Here is a 25,285-nt window from a genome sequence, read left to right on the forward strand (position 1 = left end):
CATTCACATAGCTCTTGTCACAGTATATTGTTATAATTGTTCTATTTTATTGTTCATTGTTAGTCTCCTGGGTGCCTGCCAAGTAGCTGCAGTCATATCCGACTCTGTGACACTGTGGACCATAGCCTCTCAGGCTCCCCTGTCCATGGGTTTCTCCAGGCACGAATACTGGAGTGGACTGCCATGCCCTCCTGTAGGGGACCTTCCTGGTCCAGGGATCGGCCCCGCATGTCTTACGTCTCCTGCGTTGGCGGCCAGGTTCTCTACAACTGATGCCAGCTGGGAAGCTCTACTAATCTCCTACTGGGCCTAATTCATAAATCACACTTTATCACAGATATTTGTATATAGAGAAACATCATCCGTACAGGGTTCGATGCTATCCACAGTTCCAGGCATCCTCTGGGTGTCTTGGAGCAAATCCCCAGCAAATATGGGGATGAAGGGCTGTTATCAAGTTATGGAGCACAAAGAGGCTGTAGGCGATTCCATATTACCATTCCTTACAATGAAGAAAGTTGTTGACTTTCTTATTGTCTGCCCCAGGTCAGTGCGTCCAGCCGTGAGCCCCACACCCCTTGGTGAGCTGGCCGTCTGGCTCTGAGTGACTCCACGCTGGCAGGGCGCCCAGCACCCAACCTGCTTCCCACTGTGTGCAGTCTGCAGCCCACGTGCTGTGAGGTTCTTTCACTTCCCACTTTATGTTAAATTCTGTTTTCATCTAATGTTTCAAGTATCGTGGTTCAAGCATCAAGAGGCCAAAGCCAGTCCCCCTGTACCCCTTGCTCTAGCTGTCCACTTTCCCCCGAAGCGACTGCAGCTCCCACCGTCTGTCTCTTTCCAGCGATATTGTGTACAAACCCTTGTTTCTGTTCTCCCTTCCTGCTTCCCTTCCTTTACAAAAACGGTCCTGTGTTATTGGTCCTTTTGCTTTTTTCACTTAACAGTATCTAGCAGAGGACATCCCAGGTACAATGCATCCTCATTAAAAATAATAACCTGCAAATCATCGCATCTGATCAATATCTGTCCCTTTCCTCTTCTTTTGTCATTTGTCATTTCACTTTCTTTTCTTTGCCTTGAAAATGTTTTAAACTTTCCTGTAGTGAAATTTTTTTTCGTGGGCTCTGGATTTGGGGTGGTATTAGAAAGGCCTCTCCCACTTTGAGATTATACAAAACTTCTCCCACAGATGATCCTGGTACTGTTGCGGTGTCATTTTCAATCTTTAAATCATTGATCAATCATGATTTTTTTATTTTGTTTTAAGATGTGCTGTAAGTATCCAACTTGACGTTTTTTCTCCAGGTGGCTATCCAGTTGTCCCTGTTTTGCTTATTAAAGAATCCGTCTTGTCCTTGCCCATTTGAAATAACTTCTTAATTCTGTTCCAAACTCTCAAGTACGTTTGAGTCTATCTCTGTTCGTCTTTTGCAGTACCATGCTGTTTTAATCATTATTGCGGTATACTTGACTCTGTTTTAATAATTGGTAGGGCTCGTATGACTTCCTTATTTTTTACAAAAATGCATTTGCTGTTTTTGCTTATGAACTTTTGAATCAATTTGTCTAATTTAAAAAGAAATGCTATTTGTACTTTGTCGTGTTAAATTTATGGACTTAAATTGGGGGAACTGGTATCTCTGAGTTTTTCTACTCTGTGGATGGTGTGCATTTCTCTTTCTTCTAATTTATAAGCAGATTGTGATTTCTGTGTATTTTGTATCTGGCTACCTTACTGAACTGCATATTGCTTGTAGTGACTTTTCATATCACTGACCTAGGTTTTCACACATATACATAATAACAGCAATGATAATAACACAATACCCTCCCCTCCTGCTTCCGTAATTTCGTGCTCGCTCTCTAATCGCACTGGCAGACACTTCCATGACCATGGCAAATAAGCGTGGTGATGTGGGCAGGCTTATGTTGTGGCTGACTTTGACGGGAATGTTGCTAGCAGCTCTCCCAGCGTTGGCTCTGGGTACGTCCATGTTGAGGAAGGATCCATCTATTCCTGCTTAACACAGAATCTCTGTCGAAATGGATGTTGAGTGTTGTCATATACCTTCTGAGTTTTCTCTTGGACCCCGGCTCTGGGTCTACCAGGGTCCCTGGCTGGCCCCAGACCTGCCGCTCCCTGGCAGCTCCTGGGGGAGCTAGCGCAGCAATGAAGGGCTGTCTGGGGACTCTCATTTCTGGACTGGGATACTTTCCACTGCAAGGAGCAGAAAAACCCTCCTAATGAGCTTAAATCAAAGGAGATGTGTTATTCTCATAGATCGAGAAGCCCTGAGGTACGCAGCTCCTGGCTGAGCGATTCAGGGACTCGGCCAAGTCAGCAGGAACGTGGGCCCCTCCCTCCCCCACCCTCCTTGGCCTTTCGGTTTGCGTTGCTGGCTGGTCCCCTGGTCACATGACCACCAAACATCCCAGAGACGGACAAGCAGGTCACCCCCCTCGAAAAGAGGGGACCCTTGGTGAGGTCCTTCTTAGAGTCAGGGAGCCTTTCTCGGAATCTGAGGCTCCCTCGTGTCCCGGAGGCTGCATCCTCCAGTTCTAGCCTGTGAAGCAGAGCTGCTTTCTGTTTCTTCAAAACTCTTCCTTAAGCACTCGTTTCTTAGTGGCTACATGATTCCTTCCGGCTTCTGTGCCCACCTGCCTAAGCCATCCCCTGACGTCGCTGCGCTGGGTTCTGCTCTTGCCTCCTGTCGGGGCGTTTTGAGTTCCCAGCACTCTGGGTGCGCTGTGACGACTGCCGTTCTCTGGCGAGTTAGAAGTTTACTTTTGGTTCCAGTTCATCAAGAGGCGCAGTGGAAGTCTCAGAGTCGGGGCCCAGAGCCCTGCAAAGGACAGGGCTCAGGCTGTGGGGAGTCTGCAGGGGGCTCCTCTACACGCTGACTGCTTGGGGTGGGGGCTCCAATTCTCTGCCCATGACTGGGGTGGGGGGGGGGCACACTTGTTCAAGGTGTCAGCTATTTCCTTGCCTGCTCTGGCCCTAATGTGGAATATCCAGGGGCCTGGAGGAAGCCAGGCACCCAGGGCACTCTGTTCGGGGGTTTCACTATCTGGGATTAAAAAAAGAGCCTTCTCAACCAGTGTAGACCGAGGGAGGGAGAGGCCAGTGTAAGGTTTTCACGTGCCCCAGTGCAGTGACATAGGGTGCAGTCTGTGCTGGAACAGGGGTGCCTGCTCATCTCCCATCTGCTTGAGTAAGCTTCCTCTATTCTTCCCAGGATCCTTCTCAGAAAACATCACAGGGGCCCAGGTAGATAATACACGCATGGAGCTTTGCGCAGACGGCGGACCTGCCCTGGGATTTGCATCCTTTTTCCTCCTGGTGCGATGCAGCAACCCCAAGGCACAGACTCCAGAGAGCCCTGAAGGAATCATGGGGACCTGAAGTCTCTGTTCCTCCCTTCCTGGAGCGTCTGCCCTCCAGTCTCCCAGCCCCCAGCCAGCGCTCCTCCCCAGGGACCGTCAGTAACAGCTGGGGCCCCCACTGCAGGGCTCTGCTGGGGGCAGAGCAGGATGGGGAGGGTGAGCACTTGTGAGGCCTTGGGCCCTGCTGTCCCTGTGACAACAGAAACGCAGGGAGGCTTCGTTCGCTCGGCGGGAGCGTCTGACAGGCAGATGCCAGGCTACCCAGGCTTCATCCCTGTGGCTCCAGCAGCCCTCTTCCATAGCCGTGTTCGCTGGGTGGCTTCTTTCCCTGAAGACTCAGAGGTGTCTTGTGGCCCACATTTAGGCCCCAGCACAAGCTTCCCCCTACTTTCTTCGAGCCCGGTGTCAGATGACTGCCCAACGTTCTTTCTACTCTCCCCTCGCCACCTGCCCTTTCTCCCTTTTTCTCTCTGCGTCTATGACAATGAAATAAGCCGCCCAGCAATGCAGAGGTGGATATCAGCCTCCTCACACCCCCGATGAGGGCTGGGGCAGTGGAGGGCACACAGACACCAGCCACATGGATGACGTCCTGTTGCTTTCTGCCCTGTTCTGTTCTAGTAAGATGCTAGGTCCCTACCACATGCAAGGGGGGTGACTGTCCAAGAGTGTGAATACCAGGAAGCAGGGTTCAATGGGGGCCATCCTGGAGGCTGCCCAGCACAGCGATTGGGACCAGGAGATCAGACTGCAGCCAGACTGCCAGGGTTCAGATCCTTAACGTCCAAGAGCACCTGGTGAATGGCCAGCACTTTAGAAGACCAGCTGGCAAGTGATTTCCCCTTACTAACCAGTTGGAAGCGCCACTCCAGTTAGTTTTGTGACCTCAGCCAAGTTGCTCAACCTCCCCCAGCCTCTGTTTTCGCATCTGTAAAGTGGATATCCTAATTGTACTGCCTTCTAGAATTGTCCTGAGGACATGAAGCTGAGCTATGCAAAGCTCTTAAAACAGTGCCTGGCATGTGATAAACACCTAATAAAACTTGGGTGTTCTATAGGGAGAGACTGCCTGTCACTTGCACAGAGCTCTCCATGTGTCCCCACGGGGACCACTGCCCGTCCCTGAACTCCCACCCCTTTCCAGGCGATTCTGGGAGGTCAAGGGCGGCAAGATCTTTCATGAAATTTAAATGCCTTAGCGGAGACACAATAAACAAATATATAAATAAAGAAGCTAGGTTTCCTCTGTGCTACATTATACAGAGAAAAGAGAGGGAAAGTCGTTTGTCAGGAGGAGCAGTTACTTGATAAAGATTCCCACCTAGGCAGGGTTTTCTCTAACTGATGTTTAAGCTGAGGTCTGAAGGTGAGAGGGGGGCAGCCCTCCCAGAAACTAACAACCTGAAACTGAGGGGTTCCAGCTGGAAGAGGATGAGCTTGAGGAAGAGAAAGGGGCCCAGGATGGTTGACGGCAGCAAAAGGGTAGGCAAGAGGGAGGAGATGTGGCCAGGGGGCCTGGAGGCACAGGACCACATCGGAGATGGATTTTATTCCAGGAACAGTAGGCCCTCCGAGGAGTTTTAAGCCGATGTGCTTTGGTTTTAATTGGCTGCTGTTCTTTGTTGAAGGGATGGGTGAATGGACAGACGGATAGGTAGACAAATAGGAGAGGATGAAAATGAAAGTGGCTCAGTCATGTCTGACTCTTTGCTACCCCATGGACTGTAGCCTGCCAAGCTTCTGTCCATGGAATTCTCCAGGCCAGAATACTGGAGTGGGCAGTCGTTGCCTTCTCCAGGGAATCTTCCCAACCCAGGGATCAAACCCAGGTCTCCCTCATTGCAGGCGATTCTTTACCATCTGAGCCACCAGGGAACCCTTAGGAGAGGATCAGTTCAGTTCAGTTATAGGCAGACACATAGGAGAGATGGGCAGATAAACAGGTGGCATCAAGTCGAGTGCAGCCTCTTGCCCTGTGCTCTCACCAGAGTTTCATGCCTGCTGCCTGTCCCAGCTCTTTAGGATGGTATCTTCAGAGCTGCCATCCAGACTCCTGACACTGTGCCCTGGAGGACCGAGCGATACAGGAGAGGCAGCCAGGCCTGGCAAGAAGGCTGTCTCAGGCTCTCTGCCCCCAGGATCAGGGATACAGCCTAAGGGGTGGCAACTGATTCATGGAAAGAATCCCAAACTGCTAAATCCAAATCCTGTTGGACATTTTCCCGCCTGGTGGCCCTGGGCCACTGGGAGCCCCAGCTGCCCTGTCGTCACACAGAAGACAGAGGCTATGACAGCTCTTAGGGAGCACGTGCAGGGTCCTGCCCAGCCCCTGGCCTCCTTGCCTCATTCAGTCCTCACCAGAATCTCCCAAGGCAGGTCTAGCCATTGGCCTCATTTTGCTGATGAAGGATTGGAAACTTAGAAGGGTTATGTGAACCAGTAAGCACTTGGGTTTTCTCAGCCTTCTCCCATGTGTTCACTTAATCTCCACCAACCAGGAGAGGAGGTTGGAGGCTCCACTTGGAGAGGAAGACCGGGAGGCACAAAACTGGTGGGGCTGGGGGTCCAGCCCTGCGCTCTCAGTCCTGGAAAACAGGAAGGGAGCATGCGGGGTGGCAGGCCCTTGGGACCTGCCCAGGGGTTTCCACCGTAGACACCCAGACAGGCCCCAACTCAGCGGCAGTACCAACTGGAGCCCCACCCCTGCAGGAGCCCACGGTTCCTCCTCACCCCTCCCACCTGGGACAGTCCCGTTGAGGCGCTGAGCAGTGCAGAAGTTCCCCAGGAGAGACTAAAAGTGCCCGGTCCCCAGTTCCCGGGCAGAGCGCACAGGCAGTCAGGAGGCTGCAGCCTGGTCCGGCCAGCACCCCGTGCGCCTGGCGTCTGTTCCTGGGCGAGCTTGGCTGCTGCTATCCTGCTGCCACAGCCCAGCCAGTTCTTGCACCATGCCTTTCTGCCCCACCAGGCATCTGAAGAGGAGCAGGCTGCTGCCCAGGGGTAAGTGTACAGCCAAGGCCAAGAGCCGGCTGCAGGACACCAGACTGGGGGGTGATTAACCCTTGAAGGGCAAGTGGCATTTGGTGGCTCCAAGTGAGAGAAGCAGGGTGCAGACAAGACAACAGGGACACGTGGGAGGCTGGAATTGCTGCTCAAGTTCAGCCCAGTGCAGCCTGGCAGGGATAGGCAGGGAAAGGCAGGGGACGCTGCCCCTGGGGACACAGCAGAAAAGCCTAGCTGACCATGAAGCATTGCCCAGAGCTAGCTGCATGCACACACTCACGTGCGCGCGCACAAACACCACACACACACACACACACACACACAGACACACACACACACACACACGAGTCTCATGAAATTAGGATGGTGGGCTCTCCCACTCCCCTCCAGCCTCAGTCTAACCCACCTGAAAGCTGTCCAACCTCCAGCCCCCAAGCCTCATGTGACCACTGAACACTTGAAATATAGCTAGAGGAGGCGTGCTGTTGGTATAAGCTACACGCTAGATTTTGAAGACTTAGTACAAAAAGTATGTAAACGTACTATCTCAACAGTTTCTGATTATCTGTTGAATGATACTATTTTGGATCTGTTGGGATAAACAAAAATATATTGTTCAAAATAAGTTCTTTTTCTTTTTTTAATGTAGCTACTAAAACATTTGAAATTATACTTGTGGCTTACGTTGTATTTTCCCGTCGGATTATGCTGCTCTCGACAGCTGCATCCCCGCGCTGGGCCTTCACCCCTGGGAATGCAGGTGTTGGAGCCGTCCCTGGGGCTCCTTGCTCCCCGGGGCACCTTGTAGAATGATGGCGGGCCTGTGACCCACCATGCATTGCAGCTGCTGTCACCTTTAAATAGTGAGTTCTTTTGATTTTTAAACATTTTCCATAAATCCTGGACTAATTCAGATACCATTTGATTAATTACACAAGAATGACATCTTTTTGACCTGAGTGTCATCGAAGGAGTTCCATGGGCTACAGTGGTTTACCAAAGGGTTTTACAGATATCATTTACTCTTTTTGCATTTTAGTATGAAAATTATTGTATAGCGAAATTGAAGGACAGGAGTTCTTGTCCTGGAACGACTGCCAGGACTTGCTGCATTTTGGAGTCACCTCCTCGCCCCAGACCCCTTGTGCTGGTGGAAAGAGAAATTCAAACACAAAAGGAAGTTCTTAAATCGAGGATCCCAGAAGGGAGGAAAGCCTGACTGGGAACAAGAAAAGCTGGGCTGGATCCTGACAGGGTCATGTAGGGGCCAGTGCCTTTAAACAAGCCATAGGTTGAAGTAGTGAGCCCAGAGTGGGGTCAAGATTAGGGATCAGGCTGCGTGGCGTCATAGTTCACTGATTTTACAGCTTGACATGTTTCTGGACTTCAATTTCCTTTCCTTTAAAATAGGAATCATGGCACCGCTTTGCCACCAGCTTGTGAACAGCGTGCCTGCCTTAGCATGGGTGCCCTGGGTGTGCCTGTCACCTTGGTTCTTGCAGCCGCTATTATTCTTCCATTCTCTGCAGATTCCGTGCAAGCCCTCTCCATGCCAGGGACTGGTCAGTGTACTGGAGTTGTTTATGAAACAGACCTTTCAGGAGTGGGCTGAAAATGAAGTGTCAGTAAGCATGTCACATAAACACATAAAATATATGAGTATGTAATGGATTTCCATAAGTGCTATGGCAATGCGGGAGACGCAGGGTCAAAACATGGAGAAGGGAATGGCGACCCACTCCAGTATTCTTTCCTGGAGGATCCCATGGACGGAGGAGCCTGGTGAACTATAGTCCATGGGGTCTCTAAGAGCTGGACATGACTGAATGACTCTTATATGGAAAGAGGAAGGCTGGGAAGCGGCCCAGGTTGCAGCGGGCAATGTGGGATGCAGTAGGTGAGGTTTCATTGGGCAGTCGGGGAGGATCCCCCAGGAAGGTAACCCTTGAGGGAAGGCTCAAAGGAGACGAGGGAGCAAGTCATGGCAGCGTCTGGAAGCACCGCATTCTAGCAAGAGGGAAGGCAGAAGGAGAGCAGGTGCCAGGGCCCTGGGCAGGGGGGCGTCTCACTCCCTGGGGAATGGCAGAGAGCAAAGCAGGGAGCAGCTATGAGGCCAGAGGGGTGATGGGCAAGAGATCGAGGTCCCCGGAAGGTCACTGCAAGGAATTTGCTGAGGGGTGGACACTGCAGGATTCTGAGCAGAGGTGAGTGAGTTGGTTTGGGCTGGGCCGCTATGCTGCCATACTGAAAACAAGCCGCTGGGGGCAAAGGAGGGCGCCTGAAGACCAGTAACCCAGAGGAGAAACGATGCTGGCTTGGACCGGGTGGAACAGTGATAAGCGGCCAGATTTTGAATGTCTTGAAGGAGGAGCCAATAGAATTTACTCATTGGTTTCCTCACTGTGTATGCCCAGCAGTGGGATTGCTGGGGCGTATGGCAGTTCTATTTCCATTTTTTTAAAGGAATCTCCGCACTGTTCTCAATAGTGGCTGTACTAGTGAAAGAGGGTTCCCTTTTCTCCTCACCAATCAGTTCTAATGAGGTGGATGAAACTGGAGCCTATTATACAGAGTGAAGTAAGTCAGAAAGAAAAACACCAATACAGTATACTAACGCATATATATGGAATTTAGAAAGATGGTAACAATGACCCTCTATGCGATACAGCAAAAGAGACGCAGATGTAAAGAACAGTCTTTTGGACTCTGTGGGAGAAGGCTAGGGTGGTATGGTTGGAAAGAATAGCATTGAAACATGTATATCATCATATATGAAACAGATTGCCAGTCCAGGTTCGATGCATGAGACAGGGTGCTTGGGGCTGGTGCACTGGGATGACCCAGAGGGATGGGAAGGGGAGGCATGTGGGAGGGGCGTTCAGGATGGGGAACACATGTACACCCATGGCTGATTCATGTCAATGTATGGCAAAAACCACTACAATATTGTAAAGTAATTAGCCTCCAATTAAAATAATTAATTAAAAAGAATGTACTCATTGGAATGGCTATGAGACGGAGTAGAGCCGAGGATGTGTCTGGTTTCCACTTGAGTAACCAGAAGGTGGAATTGACCTCACCCGGGAACGGGAGGGGTCCCAGATGTGGAGATGGAATTCATATTTGGGAGATGCCTGGAGACATCTCATTGCAGCTCTCTGGGGAAGGGCACAGAAGGATCTGGAGGGCAGGGAAAGAGTGAGTCTGGAAGTTGTCGGCTTAGGGATGGCAGTTTAAGCCCTGAGACTGGATGAGCTCATCGGGGGTCAGTATGGGACAGGATGGGGACGAGGGGAGGAACAGGCCAGTGACTCCCAATTTCCTGCTCTGGGTACCTGGAGGCCCAGCACTAAGACAGAAGCACAAGAGGAAGCGGGGGTGATGGGTGAGACAGTCATGATTTTCAGACAAGCCATACTGTGCCTACAGCTGTAGGCTCATAGTCATTTAGGCTCAGAGGAGGTCTAGATCTCATTGCTCTATATCAATGCTTCTCAACTGGGAGCAGCCTTGACCCCCAAGGAACATTTGAGAACATGTGGAGACATTTTTGATCGTCAAACCTGGGAAGGAGGGAGAGGCTGCTACCAGCATCTAGCGGGTAGAGGCCCGGGGTGCTCTATACACCCTATTATGCACGAGCAATGGGGACCAGTTTGCTCTCCCACCTAAAACAATCCCCCCAAAAGGACAAATAGTATGAAACAATGATTTTTAAGATACTTACTTTCAAAACATTAGGCAGTGAAGGACTGTCGACGCCCACCCCCCACAGGAGATGGAAACAAAGGAAGTGAGCCCTACGCCATGCACTAGCTTCCAGCCCTGGGAAAGTTTTCAGGCTGTGATGCAGGAAGGGGAAACCCGGGTGGAACCCAATGGGCTCCATGAGTTAGAGAGACAGCTGGGGAGACCAAAGCATCTCAAGTGTTCAGAATAGAGCCCCAAGGAGGAAAGGGCTGCTCGGAGAGGAAACTCCCTTGGGAGCTGCTCGCCACGTGCACAGGAGTGGGCGTGCGGAAAATCCCTGAGGCCAGGGAGAGAAGCACCAGACAGGGCTAGAGGCACCCTGAGCGCTCCGACCCGGGCAGGGAGTAGCGCCTGTCGCTACCCACCGGACTCCTGGGGCATTGCATAGAGTACACACAAGTGCTTTCTCTCAGCGTGGGGGATAGTGTGCGCTATGCTGAAAACTCTGGACCCACCAAATGAGTCTTAGAAACCAAATATACAAGAAGACATAGACAGAAAATCAGTAAGAAAATGTAAACTTGGTTTTAAAAGTCAACAGCTAGACCTAATTTATAGAACACTTTACCCAACTACAGCAGAATCATTTTTCTCAGTGCACACGGAACGCTTAGCAAGACAGGCCATATTCACGGAGATTCCCTGGCGGCCCAGTGGTTGGGACTTCGCGCTTTCACTGCGGAGGGCACTGGTGCAGTCCCTGGGCCAGGAACTAAGACCTTCGAGCCGTGTGGCACAGCCAAAAATATGTTCAAATCACACATTTCCCCTTCCATACATCACAGTGTATCTTCTCTGAAAACAAGGGAATTAACTTAGAAATCAGTAACAGAAAGATTTCTGGAAAATCCTCCCGAACTTGGAAATAACACACTTCTAAATAACACCTAGGTCAAAGAAGAAATCCAAACAGTAAGATATTTTGAGCTGAATAAAGATGAAAAAAACAATATACAAATTTTGTGCATGCCTCTAAAGCAGTATTTACGGGGCAATTATAACAGTAAATACTGTAAGACACTAGAAAAATAAGGCCAAATTAAACACAAAGGGAACAGATGAAGAGACACAATAAAGATCAGAGTGCAGATTAATGAGATACAACACAAGCTGGCAATCTACGACCCGTGGACTGGCTCCCCCTTTTTGAAAACAGATTTGTACACAAACGCACAGCCCTACCCTCTCACTTACATGTTGTCTAGGCTCCTTTTTAACTACGACAGCAGAGTGCGTAGTTTTGGCAGAGACCATACGGCCTGAAAACCTGAAATATTTACTGTAGCCCTTTCAAAGGTTGCTAATCAGAAAAACAAAGACATAAAGTCAGTAAAACAAAAATCTGTTTTTTGAGGTTAATAAAATCAGTAAGCGTCTAGAGGACTGACTAGGGGAAAAGAGAACACACAAATTGCTAATAATAGAAGTGAGAGAGTCGACACTGCTGTGGACTCTTCAAATACTGAAAACACAGCAAAGAAATATTCTGAACAACTTTATGTCGATAATTCAACAACTTAGATGAAACAGACAAATTCCTTAAAAGACACAAACTACGACGCTCACTCAAAAGAAATAGGCATCTATATTATAGAAATTTAATTTGTTATTAAAAACCTCCCCACGATGAATTCTACCAAATATTAAAACAATGGCAACTCTACACAGACTCTTTCAAAAATATTGATAAAGAGGGAATACTTACGAGCTTATTCTGTGAAACCAGTATCACCCTGATACCAAAATAAGACATAAAAGAAAATGGCCTGCCAATATCCTTTGTGAATACAGATGAAAAATTCCCCACAAAATTTTAGTAAATTGAACCCAGCAATAATAAAACGGACAATACAAGATGACCAATTGGGATTTCAGGAATGCAAAGGTAGTTTAACATTTGAAAATTTATCAGCGTAATTCACTGTAATAAAAAACTAAAAGCATAAAATGTGGCTTTTCAAAAGCTAGAGAAAAAAGCATTTGACAAAACCACAACATCCATTTCTGTTAAAAAACAAAAACAAAAAACTCTCCAGCAAACTGGAAATAAAGCTCCTCATCCTGAGAAAGGACATGAGTAGGAAGCCTGCGGCAGATATGCTTAATGGTGAAAAGCTGACCGCTTCGCTATGAGATCGAGAATAAGATAAGATGTCTACTCTTACCACTTCTATTCGATGTGGTATTAAGGCTCTGCTGCTGCTGCTAAGTCACTTCAGTCGTGTCCGACTCTGTGTGACCCCACAGACGGCAGCCACCAGGCTCCCCATCCCTGGGATTCTCCAGGCAAGAACAAGGCTCTAGTCAGCAGAATTAGGCAAAAAAACAGAAATACAGGTACCCAGAGTGGAAAGGAAGAAGTGAAACTGTCTTTATGTGCAGCGATGTGATCACCTGCGTGAGTGCCCCAGTCAGTGTGGAGGATAGTCTGCTCACCAAATGGTGCTGGCACGACTGGACAGCCATGTGTAAAAGGGTGGATTCCGAGCTTTATCTTGCACCATCTACAAGACTAACTCATAGGCTAAACATGAACCCTGAAACATGAAACTTCTGGAAGAAAATCTAGAAGAAAACTTTTATAACCTTGGATTAAGCAAAATTTTCTTAGACACACCACCAGAAAAAAATTGTTACGTAGAGCTTTATCCAAATTAAACACTTCTGCTCTTGCAAACATACTGTTAATCGAATGAAAAGAAAAGGCCCAGACTGGGCGAGATATTTGCATAGCATATGTCTGAGAAAGAGCTTTTACCCGGAAGATGTAAAGAACTCTCAAAACTCAATAATGAAACATGAATGACCGATTTTTAAAATGGACAGGGACTTCCCTGGTGGTTCAGTGGCTAAAGACTCTGAGCTCCTAATGTGGGGTGCCTGGGTTCAATCCCTGTTCAGAGAACTAGATCCTGCAGGCTGCAACTAGGACCCACCTCAGCCAAATAAATAAAAATAAATATTTTAAAAGTGGATAAAAGATTTCAATAGATATTTCACCAAACGAGACACATGGGTGGCAGTTAAGTACATAAAAAGATACTCAGCATCAATAGTCATTTGGAAAATGCAACTTCAAACATGATACTCTGCCCCTACACACCCATTATAATGACTAGAAGTAAAGAGACCAGCTGCACCAGGTGTTGGTGAGGAAGTGAAGGAGCTGGACCCTCATGTATTGCTGGTGGCAGCATAAAGTAGTGTAATCACTTTGGAGAACAGATTATGGCAGTTTCTTAAAAAGTTAAATATACTATATAAAAATACACGTAGGTAAATATACACACATGAACAAAACTTGAAAAGTTAAACCCGCGGGCTGAGAGCACCAGGAGAGCAGGACGGGACCCTAGGCAGAGGTGCAACTGGACACGAGAGAATCTCTGCGGGTAGCGCAGAGCCAGGTTTTGAGCTTATTTGATGTGGGTCACCCTCTTTAGAAAAAAAGAATTGAAAAAATGAGAAATTCCAGTTATACACAAACCTCAGTATTCATTTAGGACAAGCAAGTAACCACAACAGACTCTTGGAGCCGTCCATCTCCAGGTCCTTTTCTGAGTTATTTTGGGATGTCTCTGCAGAAACGCATACATAGGAAAGCTTCCTGGCGGCACCTCGCTTCCCGTCCCCTCACTCAGCCAGCCCTGCCTCGTAGTCCATGTTGCGTTGAGTCCTAAAGATGCAGAGCCATCCCCTTCTCGGTGGTGGTGCCCTTGCCCTGTGAATGGCCGCACAGCTGCCCCAGCCTTGCCTACAGTCTGTTTCCCATTGGCCCTCGCTGTCTCTTGGGCTCCAGGCTCTGCTGTCTCTGCTGCAAGCGCCCTTCCTCTCCGCCTCTGCATTGCTGCCTGGGCCCGAAGGAGTCGGACTCTTGTGTGTGTCCTGAAGGGCTCAGGAGGCATCCTAGGACCCTGGCCCAGCACTCTGCTGAGCTTTAGGCTCCACAGGCCCCTTCGGCCTGCTTTCTCGTCACCGTGCCTCCAGGCCTCATGTGTGGTGTGGCCTCAGCAAGGATGCATCTCCTCCCGGGCTCCAGCCCTCAGAGCAGCCCCCTCGGTTTCCCCAGTCCTCAGCGGCCTTGCTCTGGCCACTGTCAGCCTGGCCCCAGCGGGCTGCCTCACTCATGGGGAAACGACAGGCGCGTGGGCTGGATCAGAGCCCAGAGCTCGGGACTCTGAATCCCAGGCTCTGCCATGTATTCAGCTCAGTTCAGTTCAGTCGCTCAGTCATGTCTGACTCTGCGACCCCATGGACTGCAGCACACCAGGTCTCCCTGTCCTCGCCAACTCCTGGAGCTCACTCAAACTCATGTCCATTGAGTCAGTGATGCCATCCAACCATCTCATCCTCTGTCATCCCCTTCTCCTCCCACCTTCAATCTTTCCCAGCATCAGGGTCTTTTCCAGTGAGTCAGTTTTTCGCATCAGGTGGCCAAAGTGTTGGAGCTTCTGCTTCAGCATCAGTCCTTCCAATGAATACTCAGGACTGATCTCCTTTAGGATGGGCTGGTTGGGCCATGTATTAGCTGTGTGAATGCGGACAACTTCCATAGTCACTCTGTACGTCAGTTTCCTTGCCTGTCAAATGAAGGTAGTAACAGTACCTCACTCAGGGTCATTGTGAAGATGAAAGAAGGACAGATGTGTGTCGGCTATGTTCATCAGGAGAGCCCTATATGCTCTGGTTCACTTACTCTCCTGTCTGGTCTCCATCGCTGGGCTGCGGGTTCCAGAAGGGAATGGCCTGGGTCTCACAGCTCTCCTGTCGTGCCAGTCCCTTGGGAGCAGGGATGTCTGGGACTCACCCCATCGGCGGATAAACCCACTTAGGGTCTGAGGTTCTGGGACCTTAGCAAGTAATGGTGAGTTATATGTTATGGGATGGGCCATAAAGATAAGATTATTCTTGAAAATCCCTTAAATTGCCTATTCTTTATAGACCTCAGTTCAGTATAAATTGTTTTAGGTAGATCTCCAAATTAATTCATTTCACATGAAAACTCAAGGACCTCTGCAGCTACTGTAGAAAAAATCAATTCATCAAAAACCCTGGGCATGCCTATCTTTCTGCCTTTGGATAATAATCCAGTATCCAGCTGTGAGTGGGGACAGGTGGAGAATTCTGGAGTATTTGCTCCATCCTGGTTTAATATCATCTCAGTAACTTTAAAAAAAAAATTTTTTTTTTGTCTGCCCTGCACGGCTTGCAGGATGTTCTCTCTCTTAATGGGAATTGAACCCAGGGTCCCGTCAATGAAATGCAAAGTTCTAACCACTGGACCGCCAGAGAATTCCCTCTGTAACTTTAATACATGTGAAGAATCAGGCCTTGTTTCCAGGGACGGAAGAGCAGGCTGTGATGTCAGAGCCCATGGTAAAAGCACATAGTGACATTTAGCTGGGTTTAAAGATGTGTAAAGTTGATTTAGACAAAATACACACTGAAGCTCCTCTGGTGTCTGAACTTCTCTGAGCTGCTGTCAGATCTGCATGCTTTTTCCTAATAGTACCCCAGGATGATTTTAATAATAGGGAAAAATAACCAAGAAGGCCAAGGGAGAAACCCAAGAGGGCCCCAAAGACAGACATGTGAGGTGCGGAGATGTGCAAATATAGAACCAGAAAGCACAGCTGCTGCTGAATGGTTTTTGGAGAGACAGCTGTCTCACCCCCAGGGAATGAAAGCCAGCTGGTGTTGGGCCAGAGAGAGCCCTGTTGGGGGGCACCCCGTGTCTGCCTGGGAGCCTGCAGTAAGCCTGTTCTCTCTGTCTTGCAGGTGGTGCCGGGGAGCGGGAGAAGGTGCCGGCCAACCCCGAGGCCCTCCTGCTCATGGCCAGCTCCCAGCGGGACATGGAAGACTGGGTGCAGGCCATCCGCCGGGTCATCTGGGCCCCGTTTGGCCGAGGTACTGCCCGTAGCGCGCATGCTCACCCTCTAGAACCCTTGCCTTCAGGTAATCACGCCCCTCCATCCCACACCAAGCCTGCAAGATCCCCCTCTCTCAGGACTTGCTGGCTGAGTCCCATGCTTCTTGCGGCAGCAGACAGGCGGTGATGTCCTTTTCTGCTGCCGGCCCTCAGGAGTCACCCCTTGGTGGACCAAGCAGGTCCTAGCAGGGGAGACTTGGGCCACTTTTCAAAAACGTGCCCTCTTCTGACCCTAAAGTCCTGTGGTTTGTGTGTACTTGCTGAGTGTTGAGGCCAGAAGTAGGCACGCAGGGCCATATTGGATGGTGAGGTACCAAGTCCTTCCCTCTGCTGCGACTTGTGGCCCCTGCATGGCCTACACAGCCCTGGACCTGACCTGAAAACAAAAGTTGCCATTTACTCACCTGCTCCTTTATGCTACACTTTTATTGGGTGCCTGCAGTGTGTGGCGGAGAAGGCGATGGCACCCCACTCCAGTGCTCTTGCCTGGAAACTCCCACGGGCGGAGGAGCCTAGTGGGCTGCAGTCCATGGGGTCGCTGAGTCAGACACGACTGAGCGACTTCACTTTCATTTTTCACTTTCATGCATTGGAGAAGGAAATGGCAACCCACTCCAGTGTTCTTGCCTGGAGAATCCCAGGGATGGCGGATCCCAGTGGGCTGCTGTCTGTGGGGTCGCACAGAGTTGGATATGACTGAAGCGACTTAGCAGCAGCAGCAGCAATATATGGAGTGGTATTCCAGGTGCTAAGAATTAAACCAGAGGATGCCTCTCCCCTCCCCTCCCCCTTCCCTTGTCCTGGGAGAGACAGACGATAGGCAAGTAAAGGTGACTCATGATGTCCCCTGGGGAGAAATGAAGGGAGCCAAGCAGAGCCACATGGGAGGACGGGGGGTGCTGTGCCAAGTGTTGTTTATAAAGCCAACTTAGTGAAGCCACCGGGAACGCCGAGGATATGGAAAAGAGATGCAGGCAGAGGGACCAGTGAGTGCACAGCGGTGGGGAGGGGCCGTGGAGACACGAGGACCCTCAGGAGGACCAGAGGGTCTGAGGAGTGAGAATGGGAAGATGGAGGGCCCGAAGCCGTGGGGATATAGTGCGGATTTCAGATTTCCTTCTAAACTGATGGGACACCAGGGAGAGCTCTGAACAGGAGACAGACGCTATTCGACTTACAAGAGCCCTCTGGCTGCCTTGTGAGGGGTGGGCCATAGAAAGACAAGGCTGAGACTCATCTGACAAGGATGCAGGGCCTGGGCATGAGTGGCAATGGAGGAGACATGGAGAATGGTCAGCTGAGACTTGTCCTGAAGATGGGCCGCAGGGTGTGCCGCAGGTCTGGACTTGGGGCACAGAAAGCAGTGGGGATGCCCAGCTGTGCAGCTGCTGTCTCTGTAGGCCGGTGTCCCTGTGCGGTCATCACGGGAAGGGTTTTTAGGAAGGATCACCATGTCGGCTGGGCTGGGGCCACCAACTTGCCACCGAGTATGGAGACAGGACCGGCCGTGTCCTCACCACATGAGCCGTCAACATCCTCTCTCATCCTCTCTCTCCACGTTGCAGAGTATTTGATTGATGCACCATCCAGGCCGGGGCAGAAGCTCACCTTTGGGGGCTTCCTAAGTGGCCCCTGGTTCAATCCCTGGTTTGGGAAGATCCCCTGGAGAAGGAAATGACAGTCCACTCCAGTACTATTGCCTGGAAAATCCCATGGACAGAGGAGCCTGGTAGGATAGAGTCCGTGGGGTTGCAAAGAGTCGGACACAACTGAGCGACTTCACGTTCACGTTCACTCAAGTGGCCCCTGTTAGCCATGGCCTCCCTGCCCCCTGGTGATCATGGTGCCTTTGACCCACAGCCCCAGTTTAATGGCCTGGGAATACTCAAGCCCACCCAGGAACTTCTGCAGCCTCTACAGGCTCCTTTTGGTGCAAGGTGACCCAGTGGAGGAGAATAGAACCCAGAGAAGATGCCTACGCGGCTGGACTTTCAGGTGGCACCTTTGAGCACTAGGGAAAGGAGGACGTCACCATGATCTTGGGCAGCAAGAGGCTCTTTGAATGAGTCACAGAAAGCACCATGAGGTTAGCGGCAGTGCAGTGGAGAAAGAGACGACTCGTTCTTACAACAGAAAACTCTGCAGCAGTGAGAATGGATGAGCCATAGCTCCAGCCAACAATATGCATGAGCCCTAAAAACATACAGTGAGGCTAGGGCAGGAATACCATCTAATATAAAGTCAAAAATAGCGCAGGAAGATGGAACTTCCCTGGTGATCCAGAGCTTCCACGCAGGTTCAGTCCCTGCTTGGGGGAACTAAGATCCCACATGCCTTGGGGCATAATAAAAATAAAATTTTTAGAAAATAGGGCAGAGGGAAACTATACTATTTATGGCCAAATATTAGGCAGCAAAAAATATAAAGTAAAACAAAGAGATGAATGCTGTACAGTCAAGATGGCAGGCCTAGTTACACAGGGGTGCATTTTTAGTACTATGCATCTCTGTGGCTATGTGCTTTAAATACTTTTTGGATGTCTGCATATTTCACTATTTTAAGAATACTGGAGGGGGTTACCATTTCCTTCTCCAGGGGATCTTCCAGACCCAGGTATCGAACCCGGGTCTCCCGTATCGGAGGCAGATGCTTTAACCTCTGAGCCACGAGAGAAGCCTATATTAAAATATCAAAAACTAAATAGAACAAAGAAAGGAGAGAAACTGAAGGTCAAAGAGGCTAAATAATCTGCCCAAGATGACAGAGCTGGTCGGGAGCAGAACTGAGAAAACTGTTCTGACCTCTGCTGTGCTTTGCCCCAGCCCATCAGGGCCCCGTCGCGTCACACAGGGCCTGCCTGTATCAGGGTGTGTTGGCTCCCTGTACACCTGCGCTTGCCGAATGGGCACCGTTTGCAGAATCCCACATAGAATCCCGATTTGCCCCTCCCCCAGCCTTCCTCCCCCAGCATTTACAGACTTCTCAGGCAGTGCACTGTGTGCCGAAGAACTCACAAGAATTTAAACAGGAACCGCCATCAAAGGTGTTTATCTCCTTTCGACCAGAAGTGTAGAGGAAACGCAGAAATCCCAGGGGTTAGCGGTGACAGACATGTCCAGGCAAGTGTGGGCTCTCAAAGGGGGGGCTTCATCCGCCTCTGCAGGTTTCCTGGCAAAGCTGTTATTAGCCTGGGTTCCCCGGCAAAGGAAGCTTAGGGGATCAGCCCTTCTTTCACTGTTTAATAACGGAGGCTGTGAACCCTTTCAGGCATGTTTGTTCTGGCAGAAAGCGACCACCTCTGACAGGCACAAATGGGCAACATGCCTCCTGCAGGCAGGGGAGAGCCTGGCTGCCCCAGAGAGAAAACAGGGCTGGCCAGTGGGTCAGGGGAGCTGGTTACTGCTGATGGCCTGCCCAGGAGTGGCCCTGATAGAGTGCCTCTTGTCTGGGCATTCATTCATTGAACCAGCCATTCATTCATTGGAGGACGTGTCCTAGGGGCTGGAGTCACAGCAATGAGTAGGACAGACAAGGTCGCTGCCCTTGTGGAGCACGCATTCTAGGAGAGAAGACAGACAGCGAACTGGCTGGGATGGGGAGGGCAAGCGGGAGGGGTGCAGGGTTCGGTGTACAGTGACATTTGACTAAGGGAGGTGAAAGCGTGATTACACAGACATTTGGGCAGAGAGTTCTGAAAGTAGAGGCAGGGGTGTCCACGTTGGAAGAGCAGTAAGGAAGTCAGTATGACTAGAGCAAGCTGTGAAGGGGCAGAGAGGAGGCAGGGGCTGGTACATCAGGAGGGCCCTGCGCAGTGATGACTCTGGCGAGGTGGTACCATTGAACAGAGCAGTGGCCGAGTCTGACTCAGGCTCCAACAGGATCCCTCCGGCTGCTGTGTCGAGAATGGATGAAAGAAGCAGGGAGACCAGTTAGGAGCCCGTTATACAGTCACGCAGGTGAGAGGTGATGGTGGCTTGGCTCCGGACGGCACTGGGGATGAGGAACAACAGAGTTCTTGACATACTTTAAAGGCAGAGCCAATAGTGCTTCCCTTGCTGGAAAGGGTGGAGGGCCCAAGAGGATGAGAGAAGCCAAGGGTAATTCCGAGGTGTTCAGATCTAAGCCAACTGGAAGGGTGGATTAGTCATTAACTGAGACAAGAGAGAAAAGAGAAAGTGCAGTTGTTTGGAAGGAAAATAGAGAGTTCACTTTGGACTTAGTCTGGGGTACCTGTTAGAAGCTCAAGTTTAGGTATCAAGTAGGCAGTTGGACTCAATAGCAATCACCTCAGATATGCAGATGACACTGCCCTCATGGCAGAAAGTGAAGAGGAACTAAAAAGCCTCTTGATGAAAGTGAAAGAGGAGAGTGAAAAAGTTGGCTTAAAGCGCAACATTCAGAAAACTAAGATTATGGCATCTGTCCCATCACTTCATGGGAAATAGATGGGGAAACAGTGTCAGACTTTATTTTTTGGGGCTCTAAAATCACTGTAGATGGTGATTGCAGCCATGAAATTAAAAGGCACTTACTCCTTGGAAGGAAAGTTATGACCAACCTAGATAGCATATTGAAAAGTAAAGATATTACTTTGCCAACAAAGGTCCGTCTAGTCAAGGCTATGGTTTTTCCAGTAGTCATGTATAGATGTGAGAGTTGGACTGTGAAGAAAGTTGAGCACCAAAGAATTGATGCTTTTGAACTGTGGTGCTGGAGAAGACTCTTGAGAGTCCCTTGGACTGCAAGGAGATCCAACCAGTCCATTCTAAAGGAGATCAGTCCTGGGGGTTCTTTGGAAGGAATGATGCTAAAGCTGAAACTCCAATACTTTGGCCACTTCATGGGAAGAGTTGACTCATTGGAAAAGACCCTGATGCTGGGAGGGATTGGGGGCAGGAGGAGAAGGGGACGACAGAGGATGAGATGGCTGGATGGCATCACTGACTCGATGGACATGAGTTTGAGTGAACTCCAGGAACTGGTGATGGACAGGGAGGCCTGGTGTGCTGTGATTCATGGGGTCGCAGAGAGTCAGACACGACTGAGTGACTGAATTGACTGAATTGAACTGGGGCAGTCTGACAGTTACGGCTAGAGGCCAGAAGAGAGCACTGGGTTGGAAAGGGAATTGGGAGCCACTGACACATAGATGGGGTTTTGAAGCCACGAGTCTGGATGAGACATCGCGAAGCTAGTGAAGAGACAGCAGAGGACCTGGGCTGAGCCCTGAGCTGCCCTCAAGTAGGAGGACAGGAAGCAGAGGAGGGGCCAGCACGGGGGCTGAGGAGAGCCAGGAGTGACTGCTCCTGAGCTGAGTGAAGAGACCACCTAAAGAGAAAGTGTCCATGAGCTGCTGATGGACCGACCAGGAGAGAACGGGCAGTGAGCACAGTTCACTGGTGACTGGACGAGGGTGGTTTTGGTGGAGTCCTGGGGGTAAAGCCAGATGATAGTGGGAATGAGAAAGGATGAGAGGAGGGGAAGTGAACTGTGAGCATAGCCAGCTCTTTCAAGAAGTTTGCTGTAAAGGGAAACAGAGAAATGGGCCAGTAGCTGAAGTGGGGAGTCAGGCAGAGAAAGAGTTTTATTTTTTTAAGTTGGGAGACAAAACAGCAATGATGGTGCAAGTGAGGGAGAGAATTGCTGGAGTACCAATATGTTGTGGATATAGATGGAAAATTCCTCAATAAGATACAAAAGTCATTGAATCCAGCCATTTATAGAAGGGTCACACATGATGACCAACGAGATTTACCATAGGAACGCAGAGTGGTTGGACGTCTGAAAAGTAATTAATGTGATGCGTCAGTAGAATAAAGGACAGCAACCACATGATCATCTCAGTCAACTCAGAAAAGGCATTTGATAAAATTAGGAGAAGGCAGTGGCGACCCACGCCAGTACTCTTGCATGGAGGGCCCCATGGACGGAGGAGCCCGGTAGGCTGCAGTCCATGGGGTCGCGAAGAGCCGGATAAAACTGAGCGACTTCACTTTCACTTTTCACTGTGATGCACTGGAGAAGGAAATGGCAACCCACTCCAGTGTTCTTGCCTGGAGAATCCTAGGGATGGAGGAACCTGGTGGGCTGCGGTCTATGGGGTCGCATAGAGTTGGACACGACTGAAGCGAGTTAGCAGCAGCACCATTTTATGATGAATACACTCAACTGTCTAGAGACAGAAAGGAATTTTCTCAACCTGCTAAAGGGCATCTATAAAACGCTTGCAGATAACATCATGCTTAATGGAGAGAGCTGGATGCTTTTCAGGAACAAGACAGGATTCTTGCTTTTACCACTTCTGTTCAACATTGTACTAGACATTCAAGCTGAGTGCTTAGGCAAGAAAATGAAATAAAATGCATCCAGATTAGGAAGGAGAAACAAGTAATCTATCTGCAGATGGCATAATCTCATATATAGAAAATCTGAAGAAATCTATTTTAGATCTAATAAAGAATTCAGCAAGATTGCAAGATACAAGGTCAAGTAAGCTGTATTTCTATACAGTTGCGCTGAGGAAACTGGAAATGAAACTAAGGAAACTTCATTTATGATAGCATCCAAAAGACAAAATACTAAGGAATAAATTTAACAAATAAGAAGTACAAAACTTAGTACTCTGAAAATGACATTCTTGAAAGAAATTGAAGACCTAAGTAAAGGGAAAGGCGGCCCATGTTCATGGATCAGAAGACTTGGCCAATGTGAAGAGGGCCCCACTCCCCAGTGAGTCTCTGGACTCCCAGGCCCAGCGCTAGCAACATGGGCCCCCAAGAGGCCCTGTTGGGCGGCACCTCCCAGCTAGCTCTCTGTGAAAGGGGAGAGAAAGGAGTCATGGGGCACCAGAGTCACCCAGCATCTGGTGAGTGCTCGTGGGTGAGTCCTGTCTTGCCTGGGATCTGGAGAGAGCCAGCAAGTGCTTGAAAGTGTATCTTGTGTGCATAGGAAAGTGCTTATTAGCAAAGCCTTTTGCACTGCAGTATTGAAGGAGGCAGAGTGAGCACAGGTCTTGGCATCAGGCTGTGGTCTGCATGTGACCTGGCTCTGCCCTTTGCTTACTGTGTGACCCTGGGCATGCCACTTACTCTCTCTGTGTTCTTGTTTGCAAAATGGGAAAAAGAACATCTTCTTTGCAGAATTGTCATGAGAATTAAGAGAGAAAATGGATACAAAGTACCCAGCAGTCTCAGTACTGAATAGTTCTATTTATTCAACATAGAGTATCTGCCACGTGCAGGCCGGGCACCCAGTAGGGATCAAACAGAGGTTCCATTCTATGTTCTCCAGTGCGTAGGACAATTGTTCTCATTGGAACCACCCAGGAGAAGGCTTGTAAAGTGAGACTGAGAGTTGGGAACCTGTTTCTAAGTCGCTAGAATTTGTTTCGAACAAGTTCCCAGGTGACGGTGATGCTGCTGGTCTAGGGCCCACATCTTGAGAACTACTGTGTTAGAAGGTGGTGAGTGTTACGGTAAGAAAAAATAGAGCCGTTTGGCCACCTGACGTAAGAACCGACTCATTGAAAAAGACCCTGATGCTGGGAAAGATTGAAGGCAGGAGGAGAAGGGGACGACAGAGGATGAGATGGTTGGAGGGCATCACTGACTTGATGGACATGAGTTTGAGCAAGCTCCGGGAGATGATGAAGGTCAGGGAAGCCTGGTGTGCTGCAGTCCGTGAGGTCACAAAGAGCCAGACACGACTGAGCGCCTGAACAACAACAAAGCACAGTGGTGAGCGTGGCCCTCCCGAGAGCGGGACGCCCAGAGCCTTGAAGAGGTTGTGCAAGTGAGCCAGGAGGATGGAGGGCGGGTGTGGGTCAGACCTGGACAGCAGCAGCGAGTGCTGATGTGCTCTTGAACCCATGCGCTGGCAGGTGGGCTGAAGGACTGAGGGACAGGGAGGATGAAAGGAGCCTGATGGCAGAGGAAGGACGTGATCTGAGAAACAGGTAAAGGGCAGCCTGATTGCTGACAACAGGGGGTCAAGGGGAAGCCAGGGGTCTACTTGTAGTAAGTAGGCAGTAAGCAAGAGTACTTCCCCTATGGTGGGTGGTGGTGAAGGGGAACAGATTCCAAATCTGTTTTGAAAACAGGACCTACAAGATCTCCTGGATGTGAGTTTGAGAGAGAAGGAGCAAGGAGGGTGAACACCCAGGGGTCTGATCAAGCGGCAAGAAGGAACTGGGATTAAGCGAGAGAGGAAGATAGCCCAGAGCAGGTTTGGGACAAAGCAGCAAGGCCGCAGCTCCATCTGGGCGCAGGGGAGTTTGCAGTGCCTCCTAGTCATTACACTACTGCCCGCTGCAGGCACCCTGAGTGGGCAGTTGGATGCAGGAGTCTGAGGACCAGGGTTCACAGCTCAGTAACTAGGAGCATAGTAACCATCCCCCCTACCCAGCGGGCAGTGCCAAGCAAAGCCCAGAAACTGTCTCAGCCTTACAGGCTGCAGCACAGAGCAGCCGTCCTGGCACCAGGAGCCTAGCCTGGGAACGGTGTCCCTGCCCAGGGTGACAGCCCCCTACTGAGGAGGGGCACGAGGGGCCGGCAGCAGGCCTGCCGTGGCCCTCGGACCTGTGCTGCCCATGCCGGCCCCACCCCGATGTGTATGTGACTCTCACAGGCCTGTGCAGGCTTTCCCCGGCCCCTTCCCCCAGAGCTGACAGTCCTGTCCTAGATTCCTCAGAAATCATGGAGGGAAGGAGGGGGACAAAGGCAGCTCCCAGAGGCCACAGGGCAGGACACTTGACATGGAGAAAATCCAGCCTCAGGATAACTTGGAGAGACACAAAGCATCCTTGTTAGGCCAGCTGGTTGTGGTCATTATTTGCTGGAATGATATCTCCAAATGGAAGCCCTCAAGGCACAGACTGAAGATGAAAGGTCACTGGCCCCAGCCCAGGCTGGCAGTGGTGGAGCCTTCTGCCCAGCACTACTTACTCCAGATCCCAGCTCTCCAGGAGATTCAGGAAGAAAACATCTTAGCTCCATTTCCACTGAATGTTAACCTACCAAACCAGTGGGCCTGGGCCTTTCCTGGCAGCCTTTCCAAAAGGAGAAAGATGCAGCTGTTGGTGACCTGGACTGGGCTTCAGTCACTGCACCAGCAGACGGGGGCACTTGAGCCTGATTCTGGCCCCCGGGCCCGTTCCCCGTTCTGGTGGGCCCTGAGGGGCCACATGTCGAGTGGAAGAGGAATCACACCCACAGGCCTTGA

General features: G+C 50.1%; 1 protein-coding gene across 5 annotated transcripts in view; it reads left to right on the forward strand.

The window, feature by feature from the left end:
* The window catches only part of ARHGAP22 (Rho GTPase activating protein 22), a 181,693-nt gene that overhangs the window by 128,451 nt on the left and 27,957 nt on the right, over window positions 1-25,285 (forward strand). For 3 of the 5 annotated variants that reach the window (XM_018042511.1, XM_018042512.1, XM_018042515.1), the window contains one exon: window positions 15,916-16,092. In XM_018042511.1, coding sequence (XP_017898000.1) covers window positions 15,916-16,092 — 177 coding nt within the window. The remainder of the gene's footprint in view (window positions 1-15,915; window positions 16,093-25,285) is intronic. The other 2 variants (XM_018042513.1, XM_018042514.1) reach the window with 1 other exon arrangement.

This window comes from Capra hircus, chromosome 28 (assembly GCF_001704415.2).
Source record: "Capra hircus breed San Clemente chromosome 28, ASM170441v1, whole genome shotgun sequence".
In the NCBI taxonomy this organism is placed as follows: Eukaryota; Metazoa; Chordata; class Mammalia; order Artiodactyla; family Bovidae; genus Capra; species Capra hircus.